Source organism: Sturnus vulgaris, chromosome 4, assembly GCF_052056855.1.
Source record: "Sturnus vulgaris isolate bStuVul1 chromosome 4, bStuVul1.hap1, whole genome shotgun sequence".
Classification (NCBI taxonomy): Eukaryota; Metazoa; Chordata; class Aves; order Passeriformes; family Sturnidae; genus Sturnus; species Sturnus vulgaris.
In genome coordinates, this window is record NC_142246.1 from 25,690,258 (window position 1) to 25,706,184 (window position 15,927).

General features: G+C 35.1%; 1 protein-coding gene across 12 annotated transcripts in view; it reads right to left on the minus strand.

Moving 5' to 3' along the window:
• The window catches only part of FRYL (FRY like transcription coactivator), a 167,122-nt gene that overhangs the window by 56,177 nt on the left and 95,018 nt on the right, over positions 1-15,927 (minus strand). For 11 of the 12 annotated variants that reach the window (XM_014887952.2, XM_014887949.2, XM_014887950.2 and 8 more), the window contains 14 exons: positions 12,887-12,990; positions 12,134-12,242; positions 11,055-11,141; positions 10,228-10,399; positions 9,407-9,539; positions 9,045-9,152; positions 7,596-7,833; positions 6,797-6,982; positions 6,621-6,707; positions 5,609-5,877; positions 4,993-5,188; positions 3,913-4,037; positions 1,747-1,804; positions 277-368 (listed from right to left, as the gene is read on the minus strand). In XM_014887952.2, the coding sequence (XP_014743438.1) occupies positions 277-368; positions 1,747-1,804; positions 3,913-4,037; positions 4,993-5,188; positions 5,609-5,877; positions 6,621-6,707; positions 6,797-6,982; positions 7,596-7,833; positions 9,045-9,152; positions 9,407-9,539; positions 10,228-10,399; positions 11,055-11,141; positions 12,134-12,242; positions 12,887-12,990 (1,964 nt within the window). Of the gene's footprint in view, positions 1-276; positions 369-1,746; positions 1,805-3,912; positions 4,038-4,992; positions 5,189-5,608; positions 5,878-6,620; positions 6,708-6,796; positions 6,983-7,595; positions 7,834-9,044; positions 9,153-9,406; positions 9,540-10,227; positions 10,400-11,054; positions 11,142-12,133; positions 12,243-12,886; positions 12,991-15,652; positions 15,701-15,927 lie in introns of those variants that run through there. The other variant, XM_088163338.1, reaches the window with a different exon arrangement.

Here is a 15,927-nt window from a genome sequence, read left to right on the forward strand (position 1 = left end):
CACAAACAAGAGGGACCATGACATACTGCCTGTTCAAAGTAATGTCCTGGGGAAGAGTAACATTTTAAATAAAACATAGAACACAGTGACAAAGAATATGGGAGCGAGAGAGATTAGAAAGCCAGCAAAATTCTGAGTTTTATAAACCCATGTCTATTTATTTAGTGGTATACTGAAACTCACTGATGAATTTTGCATGCTTGTTATACTGAGTCGTAAGTATATCAATGACAATTCACCAAAACATCGACAACTTCTCATCCATGCTGCCCCTACCTGTGACTAATGACACCAGCATCTGCCAACAGTTCAAATATTCGTACTAGTTGTACTCGTAAAATATCTCGACGCCTGCGCCGCTTCATGTTCTGTCCATCAGAGGAAACACAAAATTAAATGAAGCAGAGGAAAAACAAAGTAGAAAATCAGAGTAGAAGATAAAAGCATATATCTGTACTACAACTGGCATCTGTTATGAGAGGTGGCAACCTTTTAAGACAAGTTACCAAAATTGCTAACAAGTTTAATAAATCAGTCAATGAACAAACGTTTTCCCTGTTTCAGCTCAGGTTTGCTACTACATGCATTATCCAGGTCATGGTTTTTGTCAGCCTCTCTTCACTAAGTGCAAGATATAAAATAATAAAGTGCAAAAGGCAGTCTTCCTACATATTTTGAAGGAGGTGAGCCTATCTGCTCTGCTCTCATGGGACCCCTCCCATGCCTTCTGGGGTCCACAAGCACAGGAAGGACATGGGCATATTGGAATGGGTCCAGAGGAGGGCTGCAAAAATGATCAGAGGGCTGGAGCACCTCTCTTGTGAAGAGAAGCTGCAAGAGCCAGGACTGCTCAGCCTGGAGAAGAGAAGGGTCCAGGGAGACCTCATTGTGACCTTTCAGTGATTAAAAGGAGCTTGTAAGAACAATGGGGATAAACGTTTTAGCAGGGTCTGTTGTGATACAACAAGGGGCAATGGTTTTGAACTAAAAGGGGGTAGATGTAGACTAGATATAAAAAAGACTCTTTTTATGTTGAGGGTGGTGAAACTCTGTAACAGGCTGCCCAGAGAGGTGAGAGATGCCCCATCAGTGTAAACATTCAAGGTCAGATTGATGGGGCTCTGAGAAACCTCATGTAGCTGAAAATGTTCCTCCTGCTCATTTCAGGGTGGGTAGACTAGGTGACCTTTAAAGGTCCCTTACAACCCCAAATATTCTATGATTCTATGATTTGTATGCAAGCCTGACACAACTACTGTAGTACAGTCACATTTTGAAACAGAAGTGCTATTCCTTTCCATCATTTTCATTAGAGCAGCCAGGTGAGTTTACAATCTTTTTCACTAAAAACCATCACCACCACTAAACCCCAACAAAGCTGGTGGACATTAAAACTCAATTCTATGTCATAGGTACCACTAATTGTGGGAATGTCACTGATGATATAACAAAGTAACAACTGTATAAAACTATGATCAGGTTAAAGAAATTAAAAGAATGTGGCAAAGGTTACAGTATTTTTTCATCATTTGAAACAAAATCTCTGATACAGGAATAACAGAGAGTTCAAACATGAAGTTCTTCTACCATAAACACTTCACAATCACTTAAAAAAGCAACATTTCACCTTTTTGTCTGTTATACTGACTGTTCTAACATGTACGAATTAAAGAAAATAACTAACACTTCCTCTTTGTGAAAAGACAGTTAAAAGTGTACTGAGTATAATGAAAATTATTTAATTACCTCTGGCCTTCTTTCAAGTGCTTCCTTAATTATAGGATGTAATTCTTCTATTAGTTCCCTGAATTAAAATAATTAAAAGGATAAAAACAAACATTAAATTAACATCTAAACTGAAAGATGTTTCTCAGGAACTAGTGTTACAACACAAGTTGAACACCCTCAGGTTTTCCTTCTTTACTTGTAGAAGAAGAGAGGTTTCCCAGAAAGATATTTTCCTAATTTAAAGCAGATTATTAAATAAATGTCTACACAATTATCTCTAAATTTGCATTCTCCACGTATTAAGGCTTACTTTATCATAGAAGATTTTCATTTATTTTAATATTAAGGGTTTAACAAAGCCATATGGTGCAAACAGATATTATGAGGGGGAAAATTATGTTGGCAGCTTATCATACAATGCCCTTTCGGCTGTTATGATGCATTTAGTTGTTAATATTGTTTCTTTAAATCCAGTAACAATACACTGACAGAAGTCAGACCAGTCTCTTTGAAAACTGAAACAGGTTTTAACACTGTGCTTACATTTCCTATTTTTTCTTAAGCTCCACAGTCTTTATTACTACTTGGTTCCTTCTGCTAAACTAAGATTCTCTTATGACTTCAAAAAGGAGGCAGGGAAAGCAGATCAGTAGAATGGAAATATGAAGACAAAATACTAAGGTAAAAAATACATTGGGTTTACTTTCATATTTGTTAACACAGTAACTACTGCCTCCAGATTTGTTGGAGTGGACACATGCTTCTACTTCCTCTGGTGTTGTAATTGATATATATCAAAAGCATAAACCACTTCAAGTTTCCATGGTAAATGACTGACTTCTCTGATACCTCATGCAAAGCTTCTCCCTCAGAGAATGAGTACAAGTGGTCAGAACGCTGCACAAACTTTTGTGGCAGACTCGTTTACAACAAAGTTAAGCATGGTTAGATATTTTCCTATGTTTTTCTTCAAACAAAGAAAACACAGAAAATAATTTGGAAAAAAATTGTGCTAAAATAAAGGGTCAGCTTACAATGGAGATCAAGAGCTACCTAGAAGAGTTCATATGGTCAGTTACACGGAACAAAAATACTATTCTAATAAATTTACATGAATTGCATATATATATATATAAAATCTATAAAGGAAAAAGTTCCTGAGTAAATGTAACAAGCGGGGAGAAACAGTGCCTTAAATCTAAAAGCTAAACACCAAAACAGTGCAGAACAGCAATGGAGAAGGGTGGGCTACTGCTAGCATCTGCTGTGAGTACATGCACTGGACAGAGAAAAAAGCTGATTGTACAAAAAAATATAGTCTGAATACAGAAATTATAAAACTGATGAGGATTAGATCTTTTTTTTAACTTACTGGATGAGTTGTTTCTAATTCAGAAATCAAGGATTTCTGGTTAAATTATCTCTGAAAGCGTTTTCTAGACTTTAAGAGCTGTTAAGCAGCTCTTCAGGATCATGGCACACAGTCTTGATTTACTCTTGGTAGTAAATAAAGCCAGATATTATATAAAATTCTAAGATTATCAAGGATATAAATCAGAATATGACAACTCAGAACCTGGAATTAGTTTCAATACTGGCTTTTTATCTGTGATAATATAGGACTCAAGTGACTGGAGAGAACCATCATCTTATTCAAAACCAACAGTATTAGCAATCCCTGGCTCCTTCTGCAGAAGCAGAGTTGGTTGCTATGTATGGTACAACTTTATAATCTCATAATAAGAGACTGGCTGCTGTCAGAGAACATCTGATGGCCTTCCCAGGAGGTTTTCTTGCCTTCAGATGCTCTCTCTCTTCATTGATCCTCAGAAAGAGCAATTGGCAATACTGTAAGGAGAGTTTATCAACTCCTACAAATTTGATTCTAATTAACATTTCAAATGTTATTAGTTTACACAATCTGTTCTTTCAAATAAAGACAGCTTTTAATACCAATAAGCTGTTTATTCTTCCTACTAACTCGTTTTTCTTTATGCAGGCCTGACCTCTACATAAAATTCCTACCATCTTTGTCATGCCTCTAAACGCTAGAAAAGACAACGAGAATTAGTTGTGACAGCTTTTTAAAAACTCTTAAAAGAAAGAGAAAAAAAACCCAAAAACACTCCAACTGCCCACTTTTGTAACCAATTAGCATAGAAACAGATGAAACACAACAGTTACCTAAAAGCTCCTGGGTTGGTCCTGCCAAGTCCCAGGACAAGAGATTCTGTAATTTCCATGCTCTCAGAGCGCATCATTGGAACTATGTGCTTAAACAGGGAGGAAGGGGATGGAATGCCAATAATCTAAGAAGAAAACCAGAATAAAACACAATGAAGCAGTTACCACAAGGTGGTGACATGAAAACATCTGCTGTAATTTCACAGTCTTCTCACACTGGATCAGTGACTCAAAATGATAAAAGTGAAATTTATCTTTGACAAGAAAAAAATTTTCTGAAATAGTAAAGTAGTATTATCTATTTCTTGCATTACTGAATTTTCATAGTCAGATGACAATGAATTACACAACATGGTATACAGATGCTTTCACGTTAATGTATCTGGCCTCCTGGGGGAAGTAGATTTCTGGTACCCAACTCCTTAGACTCCCAAGTGGTTCTCAGAGAGAACAAGGCTTTCAGTCTACAGTTTCTCACACTTAGGGGAAGTATCTTGGTAACAAAAAAGTGGAACAGGCTGCTTTTGCCAAAAATCTGCTGCATAGATCATAAATTATCTTCACATCTATTATACTTTTTACAGGAAGCCAAAAAGGAGATGAACAAAAAGAAGTAAAAAAGAGGGGAAAAAACATAATCTGCAGATGATATGAAGCAAGGCAGACAGAAAAGCATCTGCAATTGGGAAAATATAACAAGATAACATCATGCCTGAATAGGTCCCTGTTTCAGTTATTGAACTGAGAGGCTATTTGCTCAGAACTACGGAAGTCTAACGACAGCAAAACCACCCCTTTAACAGCAAACAAAGCATTTCCTTATTACTGCTAGATAAGACTTTGAGATTGGGTAAATGTTTTCGTTACGTGACTAGATTTGTTTTAAAAACATACACAGTACAGACTGCGAAATGCAAACTAAAACAGTATTCTAAACAAATTAAAAACAAATGTATCCTAAAAACATTTTCAGACAAATGATACCAGTTTCTAATCATGATAGTTATTATAGAATACCTCTGGTGTTTCTATTTCCAATAAGATGTACACTTATTTACAGTAAGCATTAGAAGAACTTACTCTTGAATCAATGCTATAACCACTGTCTGGGGTAGACGCCAGCGTCTCAGGAGGGGAACATCTCACAGAGCCTGTGGAAGTGGAGGAGTTTGAAGAAGATGCTGCACTGCAGCAAAGAATCAGGTAGTTTCTCCAGAGCCCAATATAGGAGTCACTGCTTGTAGTAGTATTTACTTTCTTTGCATTGATAGGGCTGCTATTAAAAAAGAGAAAGAGAAGAGCTCAGTAGAGTAAATGAAGATTACCACACTTTACTTCGGTTTTCTACTGAATTTATTTTTCAATTATGCATGGCCATTGCTTCCCAAATTGTTAACACAGTAAACTCTGAATAAATTATTTAGAGCAGACTTGTACATCAATAATGCATGCTTTTATGTTCAATTCTACTGAACTACAATATGGCCAAAGGCATTCATTAATTAATGTTTACCGCAGATGGTATTATATGCAAATAAACCTGCTTTAATTTATTATAAAAAGCTGAATTAAATCCACAGACAATATCAAGAATTTATATGCTACCTCACTGAAACAGTAATGACACTACAATGATGATAAATCTTGAAAAAATACTCAATATAATGTACTGTATTTACTTTAGAAATCAACTTACTTGATATCCACTTGTGGAGACAGCAGCTGAAGTCTTGTATAAGCAAATGTCCAAGCATAGCTTACAGCTGTTGGGCAGTGTTTGGGAAGATTTTCCTGCTTCATGAAACTTGAGAGGCTTATAATCCATGGATCTTGGCCTTGAGTCACATGTGCAAATATCCAAATATGTGAAGGACTGACCACATCAAACTGGTGGCTGATTGGGGAGGAATTCCAGTCAGCCAGAGTTTGTAAATCTATTGAACTGGGACAGTACAGTAAAGTAGTCTGTGTGCATAGAAAAGACAATAAGGCAATATTTAATATCCATGAATTTTAAGAAACAATCTCTTTTGCTATACATCTAATAAAGCATCAGTGTCAAAACCACACCTGGAACAGATAAATAAGTAATTTATGGGGCTTTTTACAGAAGTTCTTAATGTGAACAGCTATAGAACATGTTGTTTGCGATGAAACTGGTATGAGGAAATAGCAAATCCTAGAAAAAGACCCTTTTATGCATAATGATTTAATTATTCCAAAAGATTCGTACTCTAAAAGCCTTACTACTGAATTCCAACTTGTTTTCTAATTCTAAAATCAGACGTTTCCTTGATTCTTAGGAGTTTATGATAAATATATAAGTACGGAATTTAGTTGTTATTCACTGACAGTTATTACACCTTTCATCTTGGATAAAGGGCACATTGTTAGGACACTTACTGCAGAAAAAAGCAGTGCCCTTTGCTTTTAGGAAATTGCAGTCTGTGAGCAAGATGAGAAGAAGCAGATGAAGACACAGCTCTGTGTTTATATGGTGGTGATAACAACACACTATCAGTCAGAAAGTTGACAATAGTGGTGTCAACCTCACAACATTCCTCAGATTTTTGTTTGTGTTCATAAATTGCTGATAAAATTAGCATGAATATAGTGACACTATCATTTGAAATATATACTATTTACTTGGGATAGCTTTGCAAAATTACCTCATCTTACAAGCAACTTTATATTAAAAACTGTCCCACCTGGTCAGCCCCCGTGAGATGTATGAAACTCTCCAGGATAGTAGCACTCAGTCTGTCCATTACGTCTATAGCCAACTCATCATCACTCTACAAAACACAAAGCATACCAAGCTCAAAGAACGTCAAAATAAAAGCAGTTTCACCAGGCAGCCTACAAATGGGTCATCAACTCTCACCTTTGAAATTTCTAGAAGTGTGAACAAGGCCCTTATTTCTCTGAGAACGCTGACAGCTAATCTCCTGGTGGCAGGCCTTGTGCTGCAAAGGATGACCAAAGCAAAGCCTTCCACCACATGAAATACACTGGAATAAAGGGTCCTCTCCAGGGGAAGGGTATGGGCAGCCCCATTGGATACACCACGCTAAGAAAAACATCACAGAAGTTAAGTAAATGAAGAAAAAATAAACACAACTAAGATACAGTTCCATTATTGGCGATGGCAGATTTAATCATAAAATATTTAGATTTTTGGCTACTAGTCAAATTTTCCATTATGAGAATAACATATTAGTCACTTTATTTTTATGGCCTCTCTGAATTTAGTGCAAACAACACAAGAACGTCTTTATTTCACTTTCTCACAAGATGATGCAATGAGAGCAAAATTTTAAAAACCCCAAGCAATGTTCTTTTGTAAAAGATTATGATATTAAATAATTTGAACCCTTCCTATTGGCTATTAAAAAATGGTGGGTTTAGTTCTACTATTTAATAACTCCTACATATTTCCAGTTACACATGATGACCTACAATGTGCTTACATTGTATGTGGTCATGAAATAGTCTTTAGGTAACACTTAATAATCTAAGACTAATTTTGTTTTGATAAAAATGTTGATTTAAAGTAAGTCTTCAAGCACTCTAAGAAATTTAGCTGAATTTTTATTACTTAACAAAACCAGTAAAGCCCACTACTAAGTTTGTATGTAGATGCCAAGTATGTTTTAAAATCAAAGGACCTTATATAGATATACCTGAGAATCTTGGGTTTTATTGTGCATTTGGGCTGCTTGTTTCCACTGATTTATGAGCTGCACTAACATTTTTACTGCATTGTCAAGAAGCGTTGGGTGGATGTCAGTCACTTCACGCACAATAAAATATACAAATCCTGAAAGAACATCTTCCCGCCAATCTGGAAAATCAAGCATTAATGCTTGGAGTGTATTGAAAGCCAAGGCACGAAGTTCTTCATCCATATGAATTGTCAGCCTGTTTAGAAAAAATATTGGTATCATCACCCTAGATAGGCATACTCTTAACCAGCCTTTATCATTCAAAGTTTGGTAATTACTCTTCCTTCTTTACTGTACAATGTACAACAGTTCCACAGAGATTCATTTTCTGCACTGAATAAACCTGAAACTGGCATGTAACAGAAGGCACTTCCACTACAACAAAACAATGCAAGGTTTCACAAAACTTAATGCAAATAAACTATGTTCAAGAGAGACTGTCAAGTGTTTAACAAAAGTACATCTTTGCATGCGTCTGAACAACCACCTGAGAGCTCAGCAGACCAGCACCCTGTGATGTATAGGCTATTTTCTTCAAATTAAAATTGAAAACAACACATTCGTTTTACAGGTAAAGGAGATTGATTTACTTTAGATATGAGAAAAAATGCACCAAAAAATCCTTTATATACTTAAAATTCCATCTAAGACTGCTATAGCAGGCATATATAACACCTATCCCAGTGTTATATTATTCCTTATACTTTCAAGTCTTTTATATTATTTTAAACACCAAAGAAAGAGTGTTAGAAAAATTTTATTCTCTTACATTATTACTAGCTTTTTATATATGTAACTAATACATTATATAAAAATGGATTTATAATTTCAAAGCTATAAGCTGTCATATATTTCTGTGCCAGACTATTCTCATATTAAAAGTTTTTTTTAATCTTCTCAACTATTTACCAGTACTGGTAAGGTACATTCAATTTAAACTGAGATAAGAGATGGAAGAATATGGGTAGTGTTGGATCACAGAAAAATGGAAAAACAAACAGGACTAGCAGAGAAAAATAATAAAGCTTCCCCCAGGTGCCTGTCTCAAATTTTGGTAATGCCAAACAAAAATGACTTCATAAAAATTTACAGTATTTGCAAGAGAAAGAAAAAGAAAGAAAAAAAAGTATAGCACTAACAAATGAGAAAACAAGTACAAAAAACCAAAGCAACATAAATTCCTACTTCTCAAAATACACTCTCTAAAAATAAGTGCATGGTCTGCAGGATAAATTTATCTCCAGCTACCATGGCCAGTAAAACCTGACCAACTGCAGAAGGTTGGCAGGAGCAGCAAGGACAGAGTCTGCATGCAGTGACTCACACTGCAGTGAGTGCACTGACAATCGTGCACATGCAGCATTTTAAAAAGAACATCCACTAAGAGCAGAATTCCATTTCTCTTACCTTGCAAGCAATTCAATGAGGTCAGTCCTACTCATGCCATCTGGAATCAGTCTTGGGATAGCAGCAATGCAAGTTCTGAACAAATCTATCTTAGGTTTCCTCTCACCCCTAAAGAAACAGTGTATAACCAACAAAGAAACAGGAAAACCTACTTCAGTACACTAGAAGCATATTTTCAATTTCATGCCACAACTAAGGAGGTAACAAACATTTTTATCAATAATTAATGAAACTAGCTTTTACTTAATAGTCCAGTAAAAAACCCACAAGGATAACAAATTAATTACGGCATCTGTAACATTAGAACATATAAATAATGTGATGCTACTGTGACAGCAAAAATGCTTCAATTCAGTACATACGTTATCATGTCTTCTGGTTCTTTATTGGACATCTGCACACTAGTCATGCACATGGGCCTTCCAACTTCTTTGTCCAAATGCCTAAGAATGCTATCCAGAGCTTTTCTGACTTGAGGATAGTATATGGACATGCCTGAAAAATCAAAGAGTTCCATCATCTTTTTTCATTAAAATATCATTAAAATATTTTATCAAAATATCTGCCACTTATTCAGCTTATGACAATTTTCTTATTGCACAGATGACATGAAATACATACTTTAAGTGTAAAAACAAATGCATGCATATGAAATACATATCTATAAGTATACGAGATATTATACAAAAGTAGAAGTTTCCTTCAGAAAAAACAAAAGCAATGAAGTAACCATTAGTTGCTTCTTTGTTTTCTCAATTCCAAGCTTTTTAGTTCAAGTTTAAATTCAACATTTTGAAACAGTCCTTTGAAGATTACTACCTCATTCACAGAAGATCAGCAGGGCACAGGGATCAAGACTGTCTTACTCTACTCAGCTGTGAGACATTTGGGACATCTTAGAGTGACACCAAAGGGAAAAAATTTGCCATGCTATTTACCACACTAACTGCACTCAGGCTTCTTTGTGCTTATTTTGCAATGCAAAACACTTCAAGAAAAGACCTTGATTTAGTCTGAGACACTAGAGGGTCAATACTGTCTAGCAGCCCTCTCTAACAAATCAAAGCAATTCTTGCTAACAAAATAAACACAAAAATAAAGTTACACTAATGTACTGCTTAAGAATAATTGGGAATATATACATACATATTGAAATGCCAACTTACAAAAGAATATAACATACCTATAACTTTTGCTTCCTCATCTGTCAGTGTTTTATTAAGAAAAATTTTCTTCACACGTAGAGTGTTTCCTGAAGGAAGAACAACTCCTGTTGTTGGCATTGGTGGTTCACCATCTTTTTGCTGCAAGCTATCTGCTATGACAAGGAAGACTCTGAGGCCAATATTCATCCTCTTCAAGAACAAAAAAGGGACAGAAAAGGAAAGAAAAAACAGAAGAAATTACAATATTGATGCAACACAGAGACAAAATACAAACTGTGTTTTTGCTCTCTTTTAAACAGACAGCAATATGGTTCGAGTAGGACAAACCTTATTTAAATATTACATATTAGGGTAATGAAAGTATCAAGAATAATGTTTAAACTTTCTGTGATGCACCACACCTTGATTCAAGTGAACTGACTTGGCCCAGGCTAAGATACAGAATATTTTATAGTACTGAGCACTCAAGGACTTGATATGAACCTCTAGAGCAATGTCTGAAGACAGACATTGCTTAAACATCCCATCTGTTAGACTGAGTGTTCAACAGCTAGGTATGACTTTCCTGAAAAAATGCTGTACAATTACAATTTAACAAAAAAACCATATTTCCTGAAATTATTGTTGAAATGAGTGTTAACTGTAGAACTGATGCTGTCCTGCTCACCCAAAATTAAACAGCAACTGTGCACAAAAACAATTACTTCTTTAGCACTATCAGAACACTCCTTCAGATACTCATTAATCTGTTTTAAACCTGGCTCAAAGATAGTTAACCACTCCCCACCAAAAATCCCCCAATGCCCTGTTCTCATGGCATGCAAGTAATGAGCTTTTAAATTACCTCTGGATTAATAGTGAAGGTTTTAGGTGATTTTCCAACACTGAGAAGATCAAATATTATTTCTTTCATTGCAAAATCCAAACGTTCCTATAAAAGAATATATATTAGTATGATCATCTCCTTTCTGTTAATATGCATAATTTCTTGGCTTTGCACAGCTACTGGGTATCATGTCTTAAGTTTTAAAAAAAAAGTTTAGAAAATATTTCTTTTTTCCTCCTTATTCTTATGACTTTTTTTTTTCACTCTAGTACAATTCAACACAGCTCATCCCCTGATGTGGTTCAATCATTTCTCCTGAAAAAATTCCCAGGCAATTCATTTCAGATAAAATGCATTTCTACAGATAAGAGCTGCTATAGAAAAGAAAAAATATATAGAGAAGCCCTAAGGAATAAAAAATACTACAACACAAATACAAAAAAATATAATCAGTGATGAGTTGTGTATCCTGCCTCATCCCTGTATGACCAAAAGCAAATAATTTTGGAAGCTGAAGCACAGACAAGCTATTTCTAAGACAAGAAACGATGTCTCTAATCTGTAAGGTTAAAGATCAATGAAAGTTCATCTTGTGAGATTGTATCTTGTATTTTGATATTAGGACAAGAGAAACAACTAAAATAATATAAATCATAATGCAATGCCAACGACACTCTACTGCATTTATTGCACAGTGTTTCTGTCCATAGAGTCCAGTCTCCAGGCTAAATGCAAGTAGGTATTACAGTTCTAATGCTTTGTCCCTTATAAAAATATCATAATGGATATAGTAATTATATCAGTGTACCATATAAATACCTATATACACATACAGCCCCCAACAGTGCAATACAAATGTAAATACTAATCATCATAATGTTTGTACACAACAGTTTTTGAAGTTTAAAAAAAAATAGTTTTGCCACTACTAGAAAGAGAATGAATTCTTTCATTTTTTTATACATATTTGGAGAAATTCTACTCAAGATATGAGACCACTAACTTAGTGCCAACATTTCAAAAACAAACCTTAAATTTACATTTCTTCCAAATAACGTTCATCCTACTATTACAGCTCTACCTAGATGTATTCTTACCTGAGCAATGAACTGAATAATCTTCACAAATATATTCAGAGGTGTGTCTCGTGGGACCACGCTACGCGATCCTTTTGGGAAAAGTGCTGATACAATGCTCATGAGACGGCTACAAGAATTTAGAAACAAAAAGAAATTAAAAGGTCTTTTAAAAATAGTTCCTTATAACAGCATAGATGTTACAGTTCAAATCTGGCAAGTGTGTGTGTGGGGGGCTACTATGAAATAATACAGAAGCCTATGACAGGTAGGACCATGTACAGGAAGCACAGCCCCAGCTGTTCCAGGCAATAGGATCATGGGTTCCTCTATGCAGTGAAAAATACCCTGTTTTAAGCCAGTTACTAATAGTCAGGAGGAGGTGCAAAATCTGAATGACTATTTAAAATTCTCATTATACACAATTATAAAGAAAACCTTTTCATTTCCAGTCCATACTTAGTGATGGATACTTCATACCCAATTTGTTCGGTCACCATTAGTGCTTTTTCACTTTAATAAATTTCCTGCTTATCTGTTCTTCCTTATTCTATCCCTGCAAAGACAATTCCAGACTCTATTCCTTCTTTCCATCAAAATACTCAAGGGCTTTTGGTTTTCTCTATTAAGACAAAATGTTTGGTCCCCTGTTTACTTGACTAAACTATCCCTGAGCTGGCTTCAAGATCTCTTCTGATATCTTCACAATCTTCACTAGGTGGGAATAAAATCTCCATCACCAGTAGTTTAGAATACTTTGTATAATGAACTTACCTTTGAGTTACAGTGTTGCTTTCACATTTAATTCTAATAACATAAACCCACAATAACCTATACAAAGATTCCAGTGCAACTCGGGACATTTTGGGATCTTTATTCTGTAAAACAAATTTAGAAATACAGTTATTGTTGCCTGTGAGACATTGACAAGATTCTATTACAATATTTATTTACTTTTGAAAATAATTTTTTTAAGAATGAAAGCAGATGGGTATAATACTGACTACACGTTTTTGACATTTTTCATAAAAACAAGCCTGTATTGAATATTTCCAATATTCCCTAAATTTTTAATTAGTACCTCCAGCTCATTTTAGATATCTCTAGCTCTGAGGGCAGTGCAGTAATTAAAAGGCAGATATTCCTCTTGAGATGAACATACCAAGAGTATATTGCTTTCAAGAACTTTTCTCAGAAAGCCATTGGTAACAAATACCTACTTCATAGCAAACTAATTTACAGTGTGTCTAAAACATTGGAGTAGCTGCTTTGGATCAGGCACAAGGTCTCATTCCATCACTCAGTCTGTGACAGCAGACAGTAGCAGGTGCAAAAGAAAAGGATGCAAAACAGGGCAGGCACACAAGGATGCATCTCTGGGTGTGGCTTCACACAATGCAGACACCTCCTGCAGGCTGTATTAGCGTTTGTCCACTTTCAATTAATTTTTATTGTAACAATTATGCTACCACTTCTTGAATTAATGTAAAATCTAGCAGCAGCGCAATTCAGTTTAAATTATGTACTGTACACGAAATTATTTTTGTCTTAAACCTGCTATCATGAGGTTAGCTTTGCTCCTCCCAAGCTCTTAAACTGTGTAAATAAGTAACTAACATTCTTTGTACCAGTTCCAGAAACCTCCTTTCCAAACAGGGATTCTTGGAGTACTTACAATCTAGAAGTGTACAGCAAGATTCCTAGACTTGGCCATAAGTATAAGCTTCTGAATATAGTAAATGATTCCCAGTCATCAACTTTCCCAATTCAAACTAACAAACCCAAATAAAACCAACAAAAAAGAAAAAAAGAAAAAAAAAAAGAAAAAAAAAGAAAAAAAAAATCAAAACCATACCTCCCCCATCTCCAGTGGAGTCTTTCTATTTCAAGACATATCTATATGATCACTTGAACATAATTTATTTCATATTTTGTGCCACAAGCCAGTGAGTCAAAATAGCAGATAACTTTTCATTCCAGGACAAATGGAGTGCAAATCCACAAAGGGTGTAAGTGGAACTAAAACCTACTGCTCAAAAAGAGATGGCCTCATTCATGGTTCTCTCCCCCACAAACCTCAATGCTCCTTCTACATTGATTCTTGCAGTCAGAAAGTCTAACTTGCACCCAGAAGCTGCTCAAAATAACTTAATGTTCATGTCTGTGTAAAAAGCTATATACACAAACAAGAGTAATTTTGGTGGCTTTAACACAGGTGGGTCCAGACTACTGGTTTTGGCAGCATCTTATTTTAAGAAAGGCTAAAAGCCTATCACAGAATCACAGAGGCAGAAGTGGTATTTCAAAGTAGTACAGACAAGTAATACACAAGACTGACTACCAGAATATTACAGGGAATAACTTAACCTAGAGTGATAATGCTGTTCTACCCTCCCTTCACACATCAATGTGTGCTGCCATCACCTCTGAATTAGCAACTGTAACCAGGCAGGGGGTAAATTTAGGAAAGTGATGTGGACAAAATCTATCCCTAAGAAGTCCCTGGTTATTATTCACTCTGATAAATGTCTCACTGTTCAGTTAATTCACCTGCAGCACTGCTGTGACAAAGAAAAGTAAATGTAACTGTACCAGAGGGTGAGACTGGGATAGCTTCGATTCTAATCAGCTTAAACAGCAAAACTCCCACAATATTATTACTCATTGAATTTAATTTACAGGCCAACAATTACTGATTGTCAAAGAAGGTTGAGGAATGCATTGGTACAAGTATTATCAAAGTCTATCTGAAATGCATCTGAAACTGAGTAATGCTTCAGTTTTCTAATTTCTGATATTCTACAGGGGAGCTGAACATACAGGTCCAGAAGTAAACAAAAAATTATTCTTGGCTTTCAATCATCTAATAAAAAATGGTAGGGGTAGCAGATATTTTAATAACATATAAACAATGTTCCATCTGTTAGCAGGTGTATCATCCAATAGAGCTACTTCTGAGTAGTCATGAAAAAGCTTGCTTGTTATAAAGAAAAAAGGGAGCATATAAAGAGGCATTAATCTTTTAAAAAGAGTTACAAAATAAATCCTGCAGTATTTTTATTACTTTAAGCATTGAAAATTTTCATTATCACGTCCTATAATGAAGAACTAAACTAATATGCTAGAAGAAAATTGCTTTTGGGTTCTGAATTACAGCACACTTCATGTACACCTGGTGTTAAGATGACACTATTTATTTTCTCTTAGACATTAGAGCAACTAGAATAAGGAATAGATGGCTTTGTAATTCAACAACCTGGATGACTTTTAGTCTTTTTTAGATGATGTCTGTCGGATTTTATATGTTTGGTTTTTTTTAAAACGTAGGTTAGTTTAAAATCCTGAAACTTTTAACATAAATTATGGTATCAGCAGACTATGAAAAAAGTTGTCAGGAAAAGCATCTGTTACAAAAACAAAAATGTAAGCAAATTACGGTGGTTTTACATGACACATTAAAATGAGTCAATGAAACAAATCTCAATGATGGCAAGAAACAAAATAGCATTTTTTCCATGTTAGTCAAATGTAGTCACTTACTGAAGAAAGTACTTTTTAATAGTGATGTTAAACTTTTCTTCTGTTCTGAACTAAAACAATTTCTACTTTTTAAAACCTGCAAAACCAACAGTGTAAAAGTCTTTCAAGTTAGTGCACTGCAAGTTGTTACAGTAAATCAGTTTCACATTTTTTACTGTGAAAATGTTTTCAGTTTGCTCACATGCAAGACATTTTTTGAAATGAAGAAACAGAAAAACCCATACATCTGAATAGGTAGTTATTTCCAGTGGAATCATGCACTGCTGTTCAGGGAA